This window comes from Bison bison, unplaced genomic scaffold (assembly GCF_000754665.1).
Source record: "Bison bison bison isolate TAMUID 2011002044 unplaced genomic scaffold, Bison_UMD1.0 scf7180017864293, whole genome shotgun sequence".
NCBI lineage: Eukaryota > Metazoa > Chordata > Mammalia > Artiodactyla > Bovidae > Bison > Bison bison.
The window spans coordinates 1,845,868-1,869,346 of record NW_011494865.1 but is presented as its reverse complement, the minus strand read 5'-3'; the positions used below and the strand labels follow the sequence as shown (position 1 = coordinate 1,869,346).

Sequence of the window (23,479 nt, the reverse complement as noted above, 5' to 3'; positions counted from 1 at the left end):
GGTGCTGATCCGCGGAACTTCGAGCTGGTGGTGGGTGGAGAGCGGGGTCGGTGCGGCGCGAGCACCCGCTCGGGACTCCGCGGGAGTGGTGGCCGTGTCCCGGAATCCTGGCGGGTCCCCGGGGTTCGAGGTGGTTGGAGGGCGTCGGAGTCCCGCCGCGATCTTCCGCGCGGGGCCGGCGAGGCCGGGCTTCCAGTCACTTGGCGCTTGTTCCCGCCGCAGTCCAGGCTGGGTCCAGTTCCTGCTCCCCGAAGTGAGCCGATCGCCCGCGGATCGCGCGCGGTGGGGTCATCCCGCCCCCACCTGAAAGAGCGCCCCGTGTTGGTCACGGGGGCCTCCACCCCGGGAGAGCACACCCCGAGGCTTTTCAAGGAAGTCTTGCCTCGCTTGGTGGCTGCTCTCTCAAAGTTGAAGTTTCCATACTCTTTATCGCCCGGCGATTTAGAAACAAAACCAACCAAACAAACAAAAAAAGCCCAACAGATTTCCGACGCCGGTCCCAGAAATTCGACTTCTGGGGTCCACGATATCTGCTTTTCCCCGCCATCCCCGGCTCCAGGGGGTTCCTCATAGTATTCAGGACCGCTCTCAGCGGACACCGGCGGGTCTAGGGAGCCCACGAGAGATGAAAATTCGGGACACAGAGCAAAGTCAGCCAGGGCCCTGGCTAGAGCCCTCGCGGGGAGGGGGTGTGGGGGCGGTGCGGGTAAGGTAGGCACTCTGTGAGCGCAGGGATGGGCCGGGACCCCGTCCACTGCCGCTGCCAGATACATGCCAGTGGCACAGGATGGCGAGGTGGACATTGGCCCTCCACGCCCAGCTAGGTAGGTGGCCTCTTTCTCTTTGGTTTCCAGGTCACTGTGATCTGGGCAGTGGGGTCATTGTTGTGCCAGAAACCCTTCCATCAAGGTCAGGACAGGAGGTGATGGGGAAATGGGGTATTCTGGACCGGCTGTGCATTCCAGGGATCAGGCCAGCTGGTCTTTGATTAGTTTTCTGGCTTTTGTGCTTCCGATAAGTGGGGCTGATGTCATTGCATGTCGGACTGAGCTTTGGTGGCTGGGAAATCCAGTTTCTGGAAGGCACAGGGCCTTCCCATCTTAGTGCATCAGGATAAGACTCGCCCACCCGTCTTCCCAAGGGGAGTAAACCCTTGGCTGGGTGAGCTGGTGCTGGTTCAAGGACTGTCTGGAACGCTGGTTGGCCCTGCAGTTCCCCTGGGGCTCTTTTAAGGAACGTTGTGGTTTGCATTAGTGTGTGCTTGACTGCCTCCCTTATCTTCTTACCCACCCACCCCGGAGTCATCGCTGATTGACTCTTACAATGAGACTCACCTGGATACCGTGTCCAGCATGAGCTGGTATCTGGGACTCTACCAGTGTGTTTGGTTTTATCGAAGTTGGATTCGTAGGCCTGCAAGCAGGTGACTTGCTCTACCTGGCGTAGAATAATACCCATGCTGCTCCTGACTTACCTCTCAACCAGTCCTTGCACTGGGGTTTAAAGGTGCCCCAGACTCTCTAAGAAACATCTATTGTAGATCTACGATGGGAGGGGCCCATCTTCCCCCTTTCCTGTTTCTTGAAGGCATGAATAATAGATGCTTTTATTCACATTTGTGAAAGTATCCTCATTATAGTGTTTTTGTGGATTAAGTGACTCATTGATTGATCTGAGATGGAGGATCAGTTTCTTAAGTCTCTAAATACTAGATTGAAGTCATTTCACTGTCTCTAGTGAGTAAACTTTCCTTTGTTCCTTTAGTCGCTTTTACTGGATGGTTGTGGGGAGATAAAATGCTATTCCAGCCTTGTAAAGGACGCAGAAGAAATGGCTCTGGGTTCTCAGGGGTTTATGCTGCAGATGGAAAGCGGAAAAAAACACAGGTGGATAGTCAGTGCTCAGCAATCCCCTTGACTCAGGAAGGATTGAAAGAAATGGAAAGGAGTGAGCTATGAAGGAAAATTTCATAGGAAAGCAGAGACCTGAGAATACACATCACAGAAGGTACATGTATTCCAAATGAGCAGAAGAGGCTCAGCAAAGCTTTGGAGGAAGTGCAGGCCAGCCCATAGTTGAGGACAGTAAAAGGGAAGCCACTGAGAGCAAAGGAACTGGAAGGCATTTCCAGCCCAACTTCATTTTCAAGGAGATAGGGCATGCTTCCTTGCTTTTACCCACGACTGGCAGTGCTATGGTGCCACTCTGAGAACGGGAGCATGCCCATCAAGGACTTAAAATTCTCCCACTGAAAAGGAATCAACCCCAGCTACAGTGATGGTGGGAAAAAATGAGTTCCATGACTCAGAGTCCTAGAGTCTTGACACTGTGACTTGTCTTCTGTGTTTGTGCTTTTACTGCAATGAAAATAGCTCCCTGGGCAAGGTGGTCCGTCTCACCAAGCAAATAGCCTTCCTTAACTCTGCTGTACTTCAGTACCTACGTCCCTGTCTTTGGTGCCTGTTCCCCTTGCCTCCCAACCATGGCCAACTGGTGTTTACTTATCGGGGTTATTTGAGCTCTAAGTGGTACTTTCCTGGGTCCTCACAATTTCGTCTTACTGTTTGCACCTGTACTGGAGCTCAGGGCAGTCGGGATAACATTTTTGTAGCCAGTGAAGTTGTCTTTTGACTGCAGATTATTTCTGTAGAAGAACTGTGTGTACTTTTATAAGACTTAGGGCCTGGACAGAAGAAAGTAAATATCACGGGTGTCTCATTGGCAATTCCCTGTTTACCTAGTAGGTAGGAAGTTAATTCACCAAGATCCGAATTTCTTCTTCGTGGGTGTTAACGTCAGGGAAAATAATGGTGAAGAATTTAAGCTATTTAGCTCATGGGGGTTTTTTCTTTTCTTTTTAAAAAAAATTTATTTATTTTGGGAGATCTAACCCATGCCCCCTGCAGTGAAAGCAAGGAGGAAATCCTGACCACTGGACTGCCAGGGAATTTCCTCTCGTGGAGTTTTAGAATTGACAGCGTTCCTGGGGTAAATGTAAGAGCTTAGCATTGACTCACCCTATCCTTGAGTCCAGGGAGATTATTCATAAAGGCTGCATTGGTATTTTTTAAAGTTATGTAAAAAATAACAATATTACAGAAAGCATGAAAGATAACGAAGAGTATCTGGTATAATCTCAGCCTGTGAATGAAACAGCTAGCATCAGTTTTCCTTATTTGGCGGCTTCTTGTCATGGTGCCTGTTTTTTTGTGAAGTTGTAATCAGGGTACGTATAATTTTGTCTCCTGATGCAGTCCTATTAATGTTCTCATTGTGCTGTTTCATCAAAAACCGTCATTCATGTGGAAACTGGGGATGTGGTTTCACCAGGAATCCAGGGGGGGAATTGTTTCCCTTTGATTCTGGGGGCGCAGCTCAGCTCCCCAGTGGAAGCATTTTCCATTCCACAAATCACTGTAATTTGTATTTAAGCCATATTTGAACCTGACTCTCAGATTGTGGTCACTTTATCTTTGCCTGGCGAAAGAAACTGAATTCGGAAGATGGAATGTGAAAACACGTCTCTGAAATCTTTCCCTGTGAGCTTCTGTATTTTTAACAGAGGTAGACTGAATTTATTTGGGTTCGTTGGCCTAAGAACCTTAGTGTAATTTCTCACTTCCTCTCCTGAAGAGAGTTGGAGATCCCAGTTTCCCTTTTTGTCTAAATTCTTCCTCCTAATAGATTGTAAAGAATAGTTTTCTACAGAGACCGTGAAAGACCAGCTCTCTTTGACCTCCTCCGCTGGTTCTCCACCTTGTGTACAAACTGGGCTATTTTCTTAGGAGGCCCGACAATTTGCATGCGTGTGTGTCGTTCTTTTTTGCACAGGAATGTCTTTTTCCCTGGGGTCAATTCTCTAATGCCTGTATTCTTTTCTGGGGCCTGGACTGTGGGGGCAGGGAATGGAATGGAATAATCTTCCCCTTTCTCTTCCTGAAAGAATTGAGGATTAAGTTGGTGGTGAAAAAGCTGCCTTATCTTCTCTCTGAAGGCCTTGTCCTTTTGTGTGTTGATCTAATACCTAAATCCAGAAAACTGTTCTATACACATCAGGAGGATGTATTTTTAGAAGTTTATCACCTACCTGTGGCCACCTATTTGTGGCCAGGCATCAGTGTGCAAATGCTGGGAGGAGATTCCTTAAACTTTAAGGCTTATTCACTTAAAATGGGGGTATCTGTGTGTCTGTCTGTCTGCCTATCTACCTGTGTATCTATCCGGTAATTGGTAATCATCTATCTATCTACCTGTGTACCTATCTAGTAATCGGTCAGAGAGAAATACTAGAAACCCTGATCATCACCCCAGCCTCCACTTAATCCTTCCCATTTAACCGAAATACCTGAGGGGAACGAAATACCTGAGGGGAAATAAAACTTTCTTTAAAAAAAAAAAAAAGTAAATTAAACCTTAAACTTCTTTTTAATGGCAGCTTGATTTTTTTTTTTTTTTAATTAAAAAAAGACTTATTTATTTGTTTTTGGCTGCGCTGGGTCTTCGTTGCTGGGCAGACTTTTCTCTAGTTGCAGTGAGCGGGAGCTACTCTTCAGTTGCGTACGTGGGCTTCTCATGGCGGTAGCTTCTGTTGCTGTGGAGCATGGGCTCCAGGCAGGCGTGCAGGTTTCTGCAGTTGTGGCGCAAGAACTTAGTTGTCCTGAGGAACGTGGGATCTACCCGGACCAGGTATTGAACCTGTGTCCCTTGCATTGGCATTCAGATTCTTAACCACTGGATTACCACGGAAGCCCTGTTTTGTCTTTAAAAACTGAACTTGTATGCTTTTGGTTGTTTTTTTTTTTTTTAATATTTATTTATTTGGCTGTGTGGGATCTTAGTTATCGCGTGCGGGATCTAGTTCCCTGACCTGGGGCCCTCTGCTTCGGGAGTCATAGTTCCCTGACCTGGGGCCCTCTGCTTCAGGAGTCTTAGCCAGTGAACCCCCAGGGAAACCTCCATCTGATAGTTTAATTTTAGATTTGCCAGAAAGTAGCAGTTACTGCAAGGAGTTTTCCATCCGCCCCTCCCCTAGTTTCCCCGCTGTGAATGTCTTCCCTCATCTGTGAACATCTTACATCATCACCTCAGGACTTGTGTGAAACTAGGAAACGAGCGCTGGCACCTCACTGTCGCCCACCCTCCAGACACTGTTTGACGTTTCTGCTAATGTCCCTTTTTCTGTTCCCAGACCCCATCCAGGGTACCACGCTGCATTTAATCACACCATCACCAAGTCTCCTCCTGTCTCCTCAATCTTTCCTTGTTTTTCATGGCTGTTTCTAAGCAGTAATGGGGAAAGATTTTGTAGAATTTCCCTCACATTGGGTTGGTCTGATGTTTGTCTCGTGATTCTACTGGGGTTACCGATTTTGGGGGAGAAGGCCACAGAGATGAAGGGCTCTTCACTTCACAAGGGGGTACAACATGATACCCAACATCGCTGCTGCCAGCTTTCCCTGTAGCAGAGTTCCTCTTTTTCCTCTTTTCATAGACCATTAGCCTTTCCTTCCTCCAGGGGATCTTCCCACCGCAGGGATCGAAACCAGGCCTCTTGCATTGCAGGCAGATTCCTTACCAGCTGAGCCACCAGGGAAGCCCAAGAATACTGGAGTGGGTAGATTATCCCTTCTCCAGCGGATCTTCCAGACCCAGGAATCGAACCGAGGTCTCCTGCATTGCAGGCAGATTCTTTACCAACTGAGCTATCAGAGAAGGCCTCACTCAGGAGAGGAAGGGTCAAGATTAAGCTCTACTTCTTAGAGAGAGAAGAGACTTCCCTGTAGCTCAAACGTAGCTCCTGCAATGCAGGAGACCAGGATTCGATCCCTGGGTCGGGAAGATCCTCTGGAGAAGGGAATGGCAATCCACTCTAGTATTCTTGCCTGGAAAATTCCATAGATAGAGGAGCCTGGTGGGCTGCAGTCCGTGGGGTTGCAAAAAGTCGGACACGACTGAACAACTAACACACAGGGGGCTAAGATCCAACATGCCTTGCGGAGCATATTAAAAAGCAGAGACATTACTTTGCTGACAAAGTAGATGGACGAATGTCCATCTAGTCAAACCTATGGTCTTGGGTTTCCCTGGTGGCTCAGGTGGTAAGGCATCTATCTACAATTCGGGAGACCTGGGTTTGATCCCTGAGACAGGAAGATTCCCTGGAGAAGGAAATGGCAACCCACTCCAGTACTCTTGCCTGGAAAATCCCATGGACAGAGGAGCCTGGTAGGGTACAGCCCAAGGGGTCACAAAGAGCTGGACATGACAGAAGAGACTTCACTTTCACTTTCACTTAGAGGGAGGGTGCTTCTACACATTTGGAATTCTTTAAGGAAATTTGTCTTTTCTGTATTTAAAAAATACATACTCCTCTGCTCAATGTTATGTGGCAGCCTGGATGGCAGAGGAGTTTGGGGAAGAATGGATACCTGCATCTGGGTGGCTGAATTCCTTTGCTGTCCACCTGAAACTATCACAATATTGTTACTCAGCTATACTCCAGTATAAAATAATAAGTTTAAAAAAGTAAAAAAAACATAAAAAATACATACTTCTCTAGTTTTCTACTTCTAAGTAAGTAATCAGAATGTAAATTCATAATAAAGATAATGAACATACTATACATTATTCATGAAACTTAATAAGAGAGTAAATCAGAGTTCTCATGCAAAGAATTTTTTTCTCTTTCTTTGGTGTTGAGACTACGAGAGGGTGGCGGTTCAGTAAACTACTTGTAATCATTTCATGATGTGTAAGGGAAATCATTATGTTGTACACCTAAAACTTACACAGTTGTTGCTGTTCAGTTGCTAAGTCGGTGTCCGACTCTTTGTGACCCCAGGGACTGTAGCCCGCTAGGCTCCTCTGTCTTTGGGATTTCCCAGGCAAGAGTACTAGGGTGGGTGGCCATTTCCTTCTCCAGAGATCTTCCCAACTCTGGGATTGAACCCACGTCTCCTGTGTTGGCAGGTGGATTCTTTACCACTTTAGTCACCTGGGAAGCCCCCCAAACTTATACAGTGCTGTATGTCAAACTGGAAAAACTACACCCTGCCATTACACTCTTTGAGCTTACGCCATAGATTGCCCCATCATATATGGGCTATATATGCCATCTATGCGCATGAAATCTCTGGCTAGGAGGTGGTCTGTGCGTCGCTTTCCCCAGAGCTCTGTGGAGGGAGAATCCAGAGAAACAAGGATCCCAGCCCTTCCCCAGAGGGGTGTGATGCGGGCCAGTTAGGGAAACAGAATCTAATTTGCAGACAGGAAGCAATTAAGGCAGATGAGGGAGGTGAACACAATCCAGGGCTGGGATTGTTACAGATAGGCCAGGGGATGGCTGAAAAGACTGCAGGAGGTTAATGCTTACTTCCCTGTCTTCACCTGAAGTCTCGCTGAAGGAAACACTGTTTTATAATTCTCAAAGACATGACAGTTATAAAACCCACAGTCATCTGGAATATGGCCAAAATTAAGGAAATAAGCAAATAGGAGCCTCCCAAGTAACGCAGATAGTTATCATCAAGACAAATGCCCAGCTTGTTGACTTTCCTTATGGGAGGCTCCCAGGGAAGCTAGTAGCTCTTACTTTACATCGAGTTCTTACCCACGGGAAGCCTTCAGAAGCCTTGAAACAGCAATGGGGGGATGGGATGGGGGCTGTGTGCAGCCTGGGGTGTCACAGAACCACAAGACTCCGAGGTGAGCGTTTTCTTATCTTTTTTTTTTTTTTTGCAGACTCTTAAGGAGGCAGAGAGAAATAGGGGATCATTTTAGAAAATGATTAAGAGACTTTCAGGGGAGGGATAGTGAAAAAGGGCCTCGGTCAGATGGTCAGATGATAGCAACACCAGGAGTTACAGCAACACCAGGAGTTACGAGCCTAGAGTTTTTGTCGTGTTGATTCTGTGATCTGGGGAGAGAAGCCCTTGGCGATGGGCCTTTGGGCCTTTGATGTGTGTTTATACTGACGGGGACTTGTTGGGTGGCTTTTGCTGTGGCTGCTTTCTCCTGGTATTCTAGGTTTTGAGGCTTATTTTTAGAATCTGAATTATCCTTGGCAGGAGTTGCAAACTTGGAGGGGGTTTTTCAAGTCGCTTTTGGGCTGCTGGTTAATGAAACAGAACCTGCTTGGGAGGCGGGGGTCCCTCCCTGAAAGATTCGGCCCCGTCCCCACCTCGCCCGGACCAGGCTTATTTTTTGTTTGTTTTATTTTGGTTGTGCAACGTGCGGGGATCTTAGTTCCCTGACCACGGATTGAACCCGCACCCCCCTGCAGTGAAATCGTGGAGTCTTAACCATGGGACTGCCAGGAAGTCCCAGGGCCGGACTCTTGATGGTGCAAAGGCTCCCATAACCTGGCCCCACCCTCCTGGCCAACCTCTGTCATTTCCCCAGGGAACACGGGTGTGCCTGCCTCTGCATCCACCTCCTATTTCCCTTGCCCGCATCCTTCTCTTGTCTCAGACCTTCCGCTTGCCTTAGAATCTGGGCTCAGTTTCCCCTTTGTGTCTGCTCCCATGTCTTCCCAGACTGATTCACTTTTCCTCCTCAAATGGGTTCCTTCAGGCCAGTGAGGGAGGGCCCATGCAACCCTGCCCACAGTCCCACATCCGTCCTCAGCTTTTAGAACTTCCCGCATGAAAAATAGACCACAGTGCAAAACGCAAAGAGAAGAGTTTTGCTGTGGCCGATAGGATGTTGGTACAGATTTGGGACTGAGATAGAGGAAGCGGTGGTGTGCATGTCTTCTCACCAAAGAGAAGTAATCAGTAACTTGAAAATCTGTCTGCGAACCCTTAGGGAGGGGCCGAAGGCCAGCTGATGGGCATGAAACACCAGTCATGGGACCAAGGACTGATGATGTCATGTCACCCAGAAGTGGGAGGATGTGAGAGACCAACCTGGGAAGGGCAGATACGGGGTTTGCAGAAGAGGCTCTTTGTCCCTATTAAAAAAAAAAGTTTATTATATTTTAAATTTAATTTAATTTTAAAGCGTTTAATTATAAGTATGTTATAATTAATACAAATTATAGAGAATAGATCATAGAACTACACATTTATTATGTTATAATTATATTTAACTTAAATAATTTCTTAATTTTTTAACTATATAGTATTGCTGTGGCTCAGTATACAAAAGACCGAGTCTAAGAGTGAAAAGCATTCATCCAGCTACATTCCCCAGTGTACCTCCCTCCTCCTTTTACAGGCAGCCACTGTTATCTGTTTCTCCCCCCACCCCCCCTTTAGGTTGGGTGGTTCGGTGAAAGCGCTGAGTCCTAACCTCTGCACTGCCAGAGAATTTCCGGTTACTGTATTACTTCCTTGTGTACCCATTTGGAGACATTTCATGCCTATTTTATAAGGAAATGTGTATCCTTCTTCCTTGTACACCAGTGATGGCCTGAGACGATAGACACCATTTGGGCTTTTTTTCACGCAGTGATCTGTTAATATTGCAGGGATATCTGTGTTTCCACACATGAAGTTCCTCGTTCAGTCTTGATGGTCGCATGCCATTCCCCTGTGTGGGTGGAGCGTAACTGGTCTACCCAGTTCTCTGCTGGTGGACAATTAGGTGGTTTCTAGCAACAAGGCAGTGGGTTACCTCTGTGTGCTCAGCATTTGTCACTGCCTCAACGCATGGCGTCAGCTCCGATGCACATACCTAGAGGAGGAATCTCTGGGTTAAAGGACTCCTGCGTGTTACATTTTGGTAGGTGCTTCCACGGTGTGAGACTCAGTTTACCTCCCTATCAGGCCTGGGGGAGAGGCCAGCTCTGTGTTCAAACAGTTTGCCCTTTGCTAAAGGTGAAGATGGCAGATGTGGGGTTGAGGAGTTGAGGGGGCTCTCAGGGTTGTGTGCAGACCCCCAAGTCCCTGGGGTCCTTCCATGGAAGGGCTGACCCGGAAGAAGATGGAGGTGCAAGGCTAAGCTAGTGAGGAAGTCCTTCCAGAGAAGGTGCCAGCAGCCTTGGGAGACGAGGACAGTTAATGGGAAGTGGGCTTGGAGGGGTCATGGCCGAGGGTGGAAGGAGATTGGTGGTCCCGGGTGAATCCGAGGACGTGGAAGAGAAGCTCGCAGGCAGAGGGGCTGAGGATGCAGGCTGGGGTAGCGGGGGCTTTTATTTTTACCTTTCTTATTTAAAACATTTATTTATTTATGGCCCTGCCGGGTCTTTGTTGCTGCTTGGGCTTTGTCTAGTTTCAGAGAGCGGGGGCTACTCTCTAGCTGTGGTGTGCGGGCTTCTCATTGCAGTGGCTTCTCTTGTTGAGGAGCCCAGGCTCTTATCCAGCGTGCACGGGCTTCAGCAGTTGTGACTCCTGGGCTCCAGAGCACAGGATCAGTAGTTGCGGCGCATGGACTTATTTGCTCCATGGCATGTGGGATCTCCCCGGTTTAGGGATCGAACCTGTGTCTCATGCATTGGCAGGTGGATTCTTTACCACCGAGCCACCAGGGAAGCCCTGTTTTTACCTTTTAATGAGGAACAATTTGAACAAGCTTAGAGATTAGGAGGGGCTTCCCAGGTGGTACTTGTGTTAAAGAACCTGCCTGCCAATGCAGGAGACACCGGAGACATGGGTTCAATCCCTGGGTCCTGAAGATCCCCTGGAGGAGGGCATGGCAACCCACTCCAATATTCTTGCCTGGAGAACCCCGTGGACAGAGGAGCCTGGTGGATTGCAGTCCATGGGGTCGCAAAAAAATCAGACATGACTGACTAAGCACAAGCAAGCCTGAGATCAGGAGAGGAGCCAGCTGAGAGGGCAGGGCTGGCAGAAGGGGTCATTGCTGGAGCAGCGTCCCTGGGATGTGGCAGGGCGTGGTGGGGTGGCCATTCTCGTGGGCTTTAAGTAGAGGTTGAGCCCGGAGAAGAGTTCCTGCTGAGCTGAGGGTGGGCGGACAGATGCCTGGGAGCTAGGGTGGGAGGTTGAGGGGCTCAGGTCCCTGCTGGGGGGCACTGCTGTGGGAGTGGGAGAGACCCTTTGGGAGTCCGCAGGGCTGGTGGGAATTGGGCAACCCAGCTAGGAGTGGACAGGTTTGTTTGCTCTGCCTACTGTAAGAGATTACAAGCCTAGTAGCTGAAATAACATGTTTCTTATCATACAGTCTGGAGGTCAGGAGTCCGCAATGGGTGTCACTGGGTGAGACTCCAGGCGCTGTTCTCCTGGAGGCTCTCGGCAAAAGAGAATCTATCTCCTGGTCCTTTCTAGCTTCTTTATTTTGTTGTTCGGTCGCTCAGTCGTGTCTGACTCTTTGGTACCCCATGGACTACAGCACACCAGGCTCACTTGTCCTTCATTATTACCCGGAATTTTCTCAAATGTATGTCCATTGAGTTGGTGATGCCATCCAACCATCTCATCCTCTTTCGTCCCCTTCTCCTCCTGCCCTCAATCTTTCCCAGTATCAGGGTCTTTTCCAATGAGTCAGCTCTTCACATTAGGTGGCCAGAGTATTGGAACTTCAGCTTCAGCATCAGTCCTTCCAATGAATATTCAGGACTGATTTCCTTTAGGATGGACTGGTTTGATCTTCTGTCCAAGGGACTCTCAAGAGTCTCCTCCAGCACTGGTGTTCAAAAGCATCAATTCTTCTGTTCTCAGCCTTCTTCTTTATGGTCCACCTCTCACATCCGCACATGACTACTGGAAAAACCAACTAACAAACACCTATGTATCTTGGTCCATGGCTCCCTGAGCCTATTTCAAAGCCAATAGGGCCTTTTCTATCTTTGAGGCCCTCCTGCCTCCATCTTCTAAGGACCATTGTGGTTGTCTTGGGGCCACTTGAATCATCTCTTCCTCTCAAGGGCCTTAACCTCATGACAGCTGCAAAGTCCCTTTTGCCATTTAAGGCAACGTGTTCTGGAACTTCCCTGACCGTCCTGTGGTTAAGACTTCGTCTTTCAATTCAGGAGGTGCAAGTTTGATCCCTGGATGGGGAGCTAAGATCCCACATGTCTCCAGGCCAAAACCCAAAACATAAAACAGAAACTGTAAAAAAAAAAAAAAAAGAAACTATATTGGATGGCATCCCCGACTCAATGGACGTGAGTTTGAGCAAGCTCTGGGAGATGGTGAAGGTCAGGGAAGCCTGGCATGCTGCAGTCCATGGGGTTGCAAAGAGTGGGACATGTCTTAAGTGACTGAACAACATATTGTATCAAAGTAAATAAAAACTTAAAAAAAAAGTCGACATTTAAAAAAAAATCTTTAAAAGATAAAAATAAGTATTAACAAAAAAAAAGAACCACATATTCTGGGAATTGAAAGTGAAAGTGTGAGTTGCTCAGTCATGTCCAACTCTAGGACCCCATGGACTGTAGCCCACCAGGCTCCTCTGCCCATGGAATTTTCCAGGCAAAAATACTGGAGTGGGTTGCCATTCCCTTCTCCAGGAGATCTTCCCGACCCAGGGACTGAACCCAGGTGTCCTGCATTGCAGGTGGATTCTTTGTCGTCTGAGCTGCCAGGAATGAGCCTTCTGTGATGAGGATGTGGACAACTTTAGAGGGCGTTACTCTGTCTCCCCAGTGCGGGTGAGGGTGGGAGGAGCCAACTCTAGGCGGTTTGGACAAACAAGTAAAGGCGTGAAGGTAGTGGCCTGAGAAGGGGCGAGTGTGGTGTCAAGGGATCTGCGTTCTGCCTTCTGTGTCGCTGCGAGCAAGCGACCTCCCCCTCCTTGGACTTGATTCCGCCTCCCTGTAAGTAGTTAAATCTAATGCTTTTGTAATGACGCAAGTGCCCAGTGTTCTGAGCACATGCAACCCTGTGAAGGTGGGGGTCCGATTATAATTCCATTTTCCTGATGAAGAGACCGAGGCATGGAGAAATGAAACACATTCAGACTGCCTAGAAGTGACAAGAGCTGCATTTTGAACTGAGGTTGTATGCTTCTTTCTTTCTTTCTTTCTGGCTGTGCTGGGTCTTTGTTTGCTACTCGGGCTTTTCTCTAGTTGTGGGGAGCAGGGGCTACTCTAGGGGCATGGGCTCAGTAGTTGTGCTCCCGGGCTGTAGACACAGGCTAAGAAGTTGCAGCACATGGGTTTAGTTGTTCCACTCGAGGGATCTTCCCGGACCAGGGATCGAACCCATGTCTCCTGCATTTGGTAGGTGAATTCTTTACCACCGAGCCACCAGAGAAGCCCTCCAGGTTTTTGCTCTTAAATATTTGACTTGTCTTAAAAATCCTATCATCAAAAAAAAAAAAAATTCTATGGTCTTAACTTTCTTTGGGCCCTTTCTGTTCCCCTCTATGTGCCCGCACCTGCTCACATTCTTCCATGTCTTCTCTTTTCCCCAGATCATTGTTGGGTATGCAGGCTGTGGTCCACGTCAATCCCTCTGACCTCTTAGAGATGGGTGGTACCCAGCCACGCTTGTAAATAACAGGACCCTCACAGGTGTTTCTGAAAACCCCACACACGGCGGTATCAGGTACCAGGCACACACATCCCACCTCTAACGTCTCTGAGCTCAGTGGCAACGCTTCTCCACCAGGTCAGGTCCTGATTGGAGTCGGCGATCAAGCCCGCGTGTCTTCTGCAATTGCCCAGGGAGAATTTACTCAGCATCAGGAATCACCTCTCTGTCCTCCGTCTCCTTTATTTTTGAACCCTGCTTGCCTGTCGGTCATTTCACCAGAAAGGATTGGAGCTGGGAAGGAAGAAAATCACCCAAGGCTCCTTAAAGCCCCTAGTTTCTGCCGAGCTCCCCCCTCCCATCCTTGCTGGTTCTGAAGCACTGAGGGTGGAGGTGCCTGCAGAAGAGTGAACTCTGTCCCCCTTCTTCCTGTCCACACACGTCAGCAGCAGTTGCTGACGTTCATGGTGTCTCAGGGTAGAAGGTCATTAGAGTCTCTGCATTTTCTTGACACCCATGATGAAAGACTGTCATTTCTGGAGAATGCATGACGCACCATCTGGGTTAGATGAAGTGGCTTCGGAGCCACACCAGGGACCAGGTGATGAATGTGGAGTGATAGGTATTACTGAGTTTGGGCTGGTGGTATCGAGGCGCCTGTTCGGAGTCCAGATCTTGGATGGATGGTGGAGCTGAGGGAAGCACCCCCTCCTCACTCTCTTCTGAAATCCCAACCAGAACTGGGAGTGGTTGTTGACAGAATCCATGTGCACCCCTTCACCAGAGCCCCAAGATGAAACTTAACATTGAAGAGAAAAAAATCAACTAATCTTGAAGTTTGGAGGGTGTGGCTTTTTTTTTTTTTCTTTCTGTTTTTATCTTGTTGGTGTTTGCTTCCCTTTTCAAGTTCTTTCTGCCCACATCTTGATCTTGTGCCTTGACATCGCAGGGTGCCCTGTTGAGAAGAAGTATCACTCTCTCCAAAGAACTCTGGAGGAAACAAAGGATTCCAGACCAGTTAAGCGATTCCAGTTCTGGAGCATATTTGCTGATGCTCAGATCAGATCTGGCCATCACGCTACCTTGAACTGAACTGTGAGGGCCATCTATTACTGAGGTCTGTTGTTAGTGATATCTTCCTATCTATCGTTGTTCAGTCGCCTAGTCCTGTCTGACTCTTTGCAACCCCGTGGACTGCAGCCTGCCAGGCTCCCCGTCCTTCACTATCTCTCGGAGTTTGTGCAAATACATGTCTGTTGAGTCAGCGATGCTATCTAAACATCTCATCCTTTGCCGCCCCCTTCTTTTGCCTTCACTCTCTCCCAGCAGCAGAATCTTTTAACATCTTTCTATTTAAAAAGCTTTATTTTGGTTAGATTCTAAGTTGAAGCTCTTAAGGTTAAGTTCCTTCCATTTATGTTTACTTCCAAATCTGGATGCCATCCAAGATGGATTTTGGTGTCCTTCTTATGCATAGGTATCATCTCCAAATATATGTGGGAATATCGGGGTGACCAACTTGTTCTGGTTTGCCTGGGACTTTCCCAGTTTAAGTACCAAAGCTCCTGTATCCGGGGAAACTGCTCCATCCTGGGTGAACTGGGACAGTGGGTCACCCTGTGAAGTACCCATCATGTTTTGAGCTTAGTTCTGAGCGCTGGGGATGCAGATGTTAATAAATTTCAATCCCTGTGACCAGTAGAACAGAGCAATATGTGTAATGACAGCTAGCACTTGCTAAGGGCATGCGTGTCTCTCATTGCCCTGTGTCCCTGTCACAAGTGGATTCATTTAATCCTCCTAAGAGCCTCGTGAGGAAGAAACTGTGAGTATGCCCATTTCACAGATGGGAAAACTGAGGCACCAAAGTCATGCTCCAGGGAACTCAAAAGCGACTGACCACAGGCCATCTGGCTTCAGACCATGCACCACTGATTTCTGCACCGTGTAGAGAGGTTTGGGAGGAATTAGTTCTTCCCTGGGAAGGCCAGAGATTGCCTCTTGGAGGAGGTAACAGGTGAGCAAGGATATGATGGGTGAGAGGGATTTGCAGACCTGTGGGGAAGGAAGGAAACCGGCAGGCGGGTGAGAGGGGGCAAAGAGGAAAGAGCTGGGCTCGTTTGGGGCCATCCAAGCAAGGCTGCAGACACGTCAAAGATTTGCATCCGTGGTGGGAGGTGAAGTGAGAGGGGCAGGGTGCGGAGTAGCGGTGCAGTGTGTCCTGAGAACCCCTGGGCGACCCAGGACCTTTGGTCACCTTAACTAGGGGGCACATTGGCAGCTCTCTGAAAGACCCCAGTGGTCTCTCTTAAGTAAATGAGCCACTGGATGGCTGAACTAAGGCCAATGGATTGGAGCTTAAATTACAGGCCTTGGCTTGTAATATGGAGACTGTAGAGATTTCTAGCACTGCCTCTTTTCTTTCTTTTCACTTTTTTTTTTAGTTTTTTGCTTCATGGCTTGTGGGATCCTAGTTCTCTGATCAGGGATGGAACCCATGCTCCCTGCATTGGAAGCACCACATTCTAACCAGTGGGCTGCCAGGAAATTCTGCTAGCACTGCCTTTTCTTTTTTTTTTAAGTTGTTGTTGTTCCTCACGTTCACCAGACATTAAAATTCACCATCTGAACGTGTACAGTTCAGCGGCATGCAGTCCATTCACAGCGCTGTGCAACCATCCCAGCTCCAGAACATTTTCATCACCCTCAAAAGAAACCCTGTACCGGTTCCCTCCCAGCACCCTCACCCTGCACCCCCAACCCCTGCACCCCTAGTTGGTTTTCTGTCTGGATTTACCTATCCTGGACATTTTGTATAAATGGATGGAATCACACAATGATTTCGAGTCTGACTTCTCTCAAAGTCATGTTTTTGAGGTTCACCCCAGCGATGTTTTGGAACTGCCGTTATCAGTGACCGAGCTGGTCGGCTGACCATCTCTAGGCTTCCTAAAAGTCCAGCCCCTGCTTCTGAATTTAGGATTCCAGGCAAACACTGCCAGGCTGGGCCCCCATGCCCTTCACTGAGCACCTGTACAATCACAGACAGAGTAAGTTGACTCCCAGAGCTTGAGTGAGCTCCACTGAGGTGTTTCGGGGAATTCTGTTTAGGCCAAGTATTTTTAGGAAAAAAATCTGGTGCTGAAAGTGACTTGGAGTTTATTCTTGCGTCTTGAGGTTTCAGGATCAATTCATTAATCACAGCTCAAAGAGAGAAGATGGCTGTGCCCGTCGGCATGGCTTCTCTCCAGGATTTTGAGGGCTTTTTCCTCCTGTCTTTCAACAGAGGGGATATTAAAAAGCCCAATCTGAGACTCAGATGACGTGGCGTTTGCTCTTTCTTCCCTGGGAGCTGCAGCAGGCGGTAGAGGTATCCCATCTCCACACGGTTTTTTAAACAGACGTGGAATCTCACAGGACCTCCCTGCTGGCCCAGTGGTTAAGACTCCGTGCCCTCACTGCAGGTGGTATGGGTTCGATCCCTGGCCGGGGAGCTAAGATCCCATATGCTGCATGGCACAGCCAAAAAATAAAAATTAAACAGATATGGCATCTCAGAATTCTGAGATCACCTCTTCATTGCTGCTGCTCTAAGTCTCTTCAGTCATGTCCAACTCTTTGGGACCCCATGGGTCATAGCCCGCCAGGCTTCTCTGTTCATGGGATTCTCCAGGCAAAAATAGTCGAGTGGGTTTCCATTCCCTCCTCCACAGGATATTCCTGACCCAGGGATCGAACCTGCGTTTCCTGCATTGCAGGCGGATTCTTAACTGCTGAGCCACCGGGGAAGCCCGAAAGTGAAAGTGAAAATCGCTGAATCATATCTGACTGTTTGCGACTCCATGGACTATACAGTCCATGGAATTCTCCAGGCCAGAATACTGGAGTGGGTAGCTGTTCCCTTCTCCAGGGATCTTCCCAACCCAGGGATTGAACCCAGGTCTCCTGCATTGCAGGTGGATTCTTTACCGGCTGAGCCACCAGGGAATCCCCATTGCTTGGCTCCTCCAAAAAGAGCAGGAATTGCTCTGTGGATATCTACCGTAAGTTGATCAGTGACTCCTGGACCCCTGATCATCATTAAAGAAGCAGATCATTTTGAATTGAAAGTCCTCAGTGACAAAATTAGTTGGGAGTCCTTAATTTGTTGCTGTTGTTCAGTCACTTAAGTCATGTCCGACTCTTTGCGACATTATAGACTGTAGCCCGCCAGGCTCTTCTGTCCAGGGGCTTTTCCAGGCAAGAATACTGGAGTGGGTTGCCATTTCTTCCTCCAGGAGATCTTCCCCGCTCAAAAATCAAACCCATGTCTCCAGCGTCTCCTGCATTGACAGGTGGATTCTTTACCAACTGCGCCACCTGGGAAGCCCCGGAGTCCATAAATGGGCAGGTGTATTTTAGAATCTTGTCTTGGGTATGTGGTGTGAAAGTCTAGAAATTAATCTTCAGAAGTGTGAGGGAGGTAGAGAAAAAAAGAGGTGACCTGTCACCTTGGGTTCAATTGATTTTCCTTTCACATTTCTTTGAAGGGTAAATTGTGTGAAATGAGTTGCTGATTGTGTCTGGATCTCCCAGCCTGGGAGGTATTTTGGTGAGTTTTAAAGAGCTCCAGAGTCCAAGGGGGCATGGATTTTAACCCCAACCCTGCCGTTTCGTCTGTGTGACTTTGGACAAGATTCTCAGCCTCTCTGGGTGCCCAGTTTTTTCATTTGTATTGAAGTCTATTTTGTCTGATAATGAGTATTGCTGGTCCAACTTTCTTTTGATTTCCATTTGCATGGAATACCTTCTCCCATCCTCTTACTTTTCATCTGTAAGCGTCTCTAGGTCTGCGGTAGGTCTCTTTTAGACAGCGTATATATGGGTCTTGTTTTTATATCCATCCCACCAGTCTCTTTTGGTTGGTGCATTTAATCCATTTACATTTAAGGTGATGATCGACATGTATGATCCTATTACCATTTTCTTAAGTGTTTTGGGTTTATTTTTTGTAGGTTTTTTCCTTCTCTTGTGTTGCTTGCCTAGAGAAGTTCCTTTAGTTTTTGTTGTAAAGCTGGTTTGTTGGTGCTAAACTCTCTTAACTTTTGCTTGTCTGTAAAGCTTTTGATTTCTCCATCAACTCTGAACGAGAGTTGCTGAGTAGAGTATTCTTGGTTGTAATTTATTTTCTTTCATCACTTTAAATATTTCATGCCATTCGCTTCTGGTTTGTAGAGTTTCCATTGAGAAAGCAGTTGATAACTATGGGAGTTCCCTTGTATGTTACCTGGTTTTTTCATTTGTATAACAGGTTGATGGTATTGTAATTTTTCATTCCTAACTTACTGTTGTGGGGATGGGATGATGGCAGGTAAGGGTGTGAATTACAGGGCCCCTTGCAGTAAAGTAAGATACCGTTACGGTTCATCTTAATGTAGTTGTGAATCTGGGGTGGTTGGGGTATGAGTAGTAGATACTGCTCAGCCAAGTAGGACCTCTGTATTCAAAGATGTCAAAATAAGGCTGCTTATCTGCAACCCCTGAGCACCCTTTACCTTCTTCCTGGGGTGAGGACCCAGCAGATTCAAGACCAGAGGAGTGACCCGTGTAGGAGGAAGCGGACGCCAGCTAGCCCAGCCCTGCTTGGCCCCTGTACAGCAGCAGGCAGTGTCCCCCAGTCTGATCCCCCCTCACTCCATCTACCTCCCTTTCTCATGGCTCATGAGATTGAAGTTGCAAGAGGGCTGGGCCTGCCTGGAAAAGAACATGCAGATGTCAAGGACCCTAGGACTTGGTCGGTAAAAGGAATGAGTTCGGACAATTGCATTTATGACACCAAGAAAAGAGGGGTCACATATCAGAAGGACTCAATGAATAAATGTGGGTGATTTGGGATACTCAAATATTAACACCTCTTTCCAAATAGTGGGTTCTCAGTGAGGACCCATGGGGAAAAATCAGTTCTTAGGGGAGGGGAGAGGGGGCAAAAAAAATCTTAGATATCACAATGATGTGTGGCCCTCCAAAACTCAACCCTGCCCAACCAAGTCTTATTTCTTAGTATTTAATTTCTCTTGTTAGGTGGAAATTAAATTGAATATAATTTTTTTTTTTTCCCTTGAGGAAGGGGGAGAGGAAAAGAGCGGAGGCAGCTGTAACGAAAGCAAGGTTGGGAAGTCCTGCTCTGAACTGGGTTCGATGAATGAGCTACTCCCAGACTCATTTCTGTAGGCCCAGGAATAAATAGCGGTATAACCCTCCCTGACCATTTAAGAGAGTAACTTTCACCCACCCAGCAAATCACTGAGACTTGGAACAAGGGATGTTTTCAGTTAGGGACCCCAGACTTCCAATAGGCATATTTGTGGATGAGAAAATGGGGGCCAGGTTGGTGCAGCTGGTCACGGGCCAATTTCCAAGGTCAGGCCTGGTTCTTCTTGCTCCAGGAATGCATCTCTTCGTCCCTCAGAAATGCCTCTTTTTTATACACAGTGGTTGCATTCAGCTACATAACATTCGGCCCCAGTGCAGCGTGGAAAGGCAGGGCCCCTGGTTCAAGAAGTATTTGGAATTTCAGCATGGCGGCCGCATTCAACTGAGCTTGGCAGGCCCTTGTGCCCATAGGGTCCCGTGGGACTACATGGGTCGCGTGCCCGGGAGGCCAGCCCCAGTCACATTTTCCATGTTTAAAAAATGAGTTTGAAATGCCTCTCTCTGGATTTGGAAGGAGCTAAATAAAAGAGTCATTCTGAGATGGTGAGAAGAGAAATCTCCAGCCCTTAACATTTCCCTGATTCCTGTGGGGGCAGGTGGAAGGTGGGTGGAGAGTCCCCTTCAATGTGTCCTTTTAAATGGACAGTCGAGAAAAGCTACTCTCAGGGGCTTAATAACAAAGTTAAACAACTGGGGAGGGAGGATGGAGACCCCCTTGTTTGTTCCTTTATTCCCCCCACAAAGCTCCCCGTAACTATGGCAACCTGAGTTCTGCAGAGGCCTATACCCAAGCCACCCGGGGGGCAACCAAAGGATTCTCAAGGCTGTGCTTTTTTTTGTGGCAGAACTGTGGCTTTGCTGTTTTGTTAAACTCAGAGTTGCTTTCCTGTAGTTTCCAGTTTGTCCCACATGAATTTCCAGAATTGTGCTCTGGAGCGATGGAAGTGTTCTCTGGTGGCAGTGGAGGGTGTCTGCATGTGTCCCCATGTGTCTGTCTGTGTCCGAATGTCCGTCTGCCCTTAAGCGTTTCACATTGTGGGGGAGAGGAGGAGCAGATGGAGGCCAGTTGAACAACCACCCATTCTGGAAGGGTGGTTAAGTGGGTGGCTCGGTGGGCCTCCTGATCTTGGGGGAAATCAAATTAAAAAGAAATGGGGGATAGCGAGAGGGGGGCAAAAAAAATGGGGACTCACTGAAGTGGCATTTCCTGGCCTGGGGCCTTGGGGAAGAAAGCAGGCTGTGGAATTTATTTAGAAAGCTTTTGAAGCAGCTGGTTATGTTTTTTTCTTAAAAAAAAAAAAAAAACACACACACACACACATAACCCATTCTAGGCTGTTGGCTCTTGTTCTTTTCAGAATTATGAGCGTGTTTATGTGGCTATTTGATCCAAAAGCCGCGTTCCCAAGAGACAGTGTCCTAAAGTTCCAGAAAATAGGACGTGACTACAAGGAAGCTGATGACGGCTAATAAAAGGGGGCAAGGGTGGGTGGGTGTTCATTTCCAGAACAGAAACCCAGGGCCTTCCTTCCTTGAGATGTCTTGGAAAGAACCCCGCCTCCCCCCAGCTTTCTCCCTCCTGCATGCTCTGCCTCAACAGCACAGTTCACAGTTCCCGGCTGAGTTTCTTCCCTTTCGGAGGAGAGAGGCAATCACTCAGTCATGTCCAACTCTTTGCTGCCCCATAGACTGTAACCCACCGGGCTCCTCTGTCCATGGAATTTTCCAGGCAAGAATACTGGAGTGGGTTGCCATTTCCTTCTCCAGGGGATCTTCCTGACCCAGGGATTGAACCCAGGTCTCCTGCATCGCAGGCAGAGTCTTTATCGTTTGAGCCACCAGGGAGCCTTTCCCCTTACAAAGCACTCTGCTTGCAATCGTGGCCGACTGTGCTGTTTTAGACTTTCTGGACCCCCCACCCCCACCCCCGAGATGCTTTCTGCCCTTGTGGTGTTTTAAATATGACTCATTTTTCATAATAAGTGGCGCGGGCAGCTCCGGGGGCTGCCTTTCCTGAGACAGGAAGGGACAGTGAGTCTTTGACGGTCAGCACGGATATAAAGTACCTGGAAGCCCCAGGCGACTGTATTCTCCCAGCTGGGTCTCCTCCAGCCCAGTCCACAGATAGGGGCTGCGGGGTGCGGCTGGCGGGGGACAGCCTGGAGGGGACAGCAGCTGACTTCAGAGGTGACCCTGGTAGAGACGTGTCCTGGGGCTGAGGTCTGTGGCCAGCTTCCCCGCCCACTTCTTCTGTTTCTGGGTACCAGAGGAAATTGACACAATTATGAACTTTAACCACTTTTCACAGTCTGTTTCGGTTTTAAACCCTAAACCTGTTTTCGCAGAGATGTCCTGTGGTCCTTCTGGTTAACTCCTCCTGTACGGTAGACCCCCAGCCCCACTCACACATAGGGGCCTTCGGAACTGTGTTTCTTGTTTCTCTTACAGACCTTCTGCTTCCTTTGCCCTGTTTAGGGTGAACCTTTCTTCTAGAACCTTCCTTGGCTCCCATCGCTGTCCCATAGGACCAGAAAGAGAGCCACGTAGGCAATTCAAAATTGTTTGCTACTGCTGCTGCTGCTAAGTCGCTTCAGTCGTGTCCGACTCTGTGCGACCCCACGGATGGCAGCCCACCAGGCTCCCCCTCCCTGGGATTCTCCAGGCAAGAACACTGGAGTGGGTTGCCATTTCCTTCTCCAATGCATGAAAGTGAAAAGTGAAAGTGAAGTCGCTCAGTCGTGTCCGACGCCTAGCGACCCCATGGACTGCAGCCTACTAGGCTCCTCCGCCCATGGGATTTTCCAGGCAAGAGTACTGGAGTGGGTTGCCATTGCCTTCTCCATCAAAATTGTTTAGTAGCTACATTTAAGAATCCACCTGCAGTGTGGGAGATCTGGCTTCAGTCCTTGGGTTGGGAAGGTCCACTGGAGAAGGAAATGGCAACTCACTCTGGTATTCTTGCCTGGAGAATTCCATGGATAGAGGAGCCCGGCGGGCTACAATCTACTGGGTGGCAAAGAGTCGGACATGACTGAGAGCGATGAACAGAACCATATTTTGAAAAGTAAAAAGAAACAGGTGAAATGAACTTTAAAAAGCATGCACGCTAAATCGTGTACGACTGTTTGTGACCCCATGGACTGTAGCCCACCAGGGTCCTCTGTCCATGGGATTTTCCAGGCAAGAATACTGGAGTGGGCTGTCATTTCCTGCTCCAGGGGATCTTCCCGATCAGTGAGCAAACCCAAGTCTCTTGCATGTCCTGCTTTGGCAGGTGGATTCTTTACCACCTGGGGAGCCCAAAATGAACTTTACCAACATATTAATTCTGGCTATCTAAAAATATCATTTTGATGTGAGAAGTGAAGTGAAGTCGCTCAGTCGTGTCCGAGTCTTAGAAACCCTATGGACTGTAGCCTACCAGGCTCCTCTGTCTATGGGATTTTCCAGGCAATAGTATAGATTTTCCAGGCATTTTGATGTGTAGACATATAAAAAAATTATGAATGAGATATATCACATTCAGTTCAGTTCAGTCGCTCAGTCGTGTCCGACTCTTTGCGACCCCATGAATCGCAGCACGCCAGGCCTCCCTGTCCATCACCAAGTCCCGGAGTTCACTCAGACTCACGTCCATCGAGTCAGTGATGCCATCCAGCCATCCCATCCTCTGTCGTCCCCTCCTCCTCCTGCCCCCAATCCCTCCCAGCATCAGAGTCTTTTCCAATGAGTCAACTCTTCACATGAGGTGGCCAAAGTACTGGAGTTTCAGCTTTTAGCATCATTCCTTCCAAAGAAATCCCAGGGCTGATCTCCTTCAGAATGGACTGGTTGGATCTCCTTGCAGTCCAAGGGACTCTCAAGAGTCTTCTCCAACACCACAGTTCAAAAGCATCAATTCTTCGGCTGTC

General features: G+C 48.2%; 1 protein-coding gene across 4 annotated transcripts in view; it reads left to right on the top strand.

Moving 5' to 3' along the window:
* Positions 1–23,479, top strand: part of LITAF (lipopolysaccharide-induced TNF factor) — a 38,371-nt gene that overhangs the window by 268 nt on the left and 14,624 nt on the right. Inside the window, exon 1 of one of the 4 annotated variants that reach the window (XM_010850670.1) lies at positions 7,119–7,704. The exons of 2 other annotated variants lie outside the window; for them this stretch is intronic. In XM_010850670.1, the coding sequence (XP_010848972.1) occupies positions 7,656–7,704 (49 nt within the window). In that variant the 5' untranslated portion in view covers positions 7,119–7,655. Of the gene's footprint in view, positions 1–7,118; positions 7,705–12,406; positions 12,719–23,479 lie in introns of those variants that run through there. One more of the 4 variants, XM_010850673.1, reaches the window with a different exon arrangement.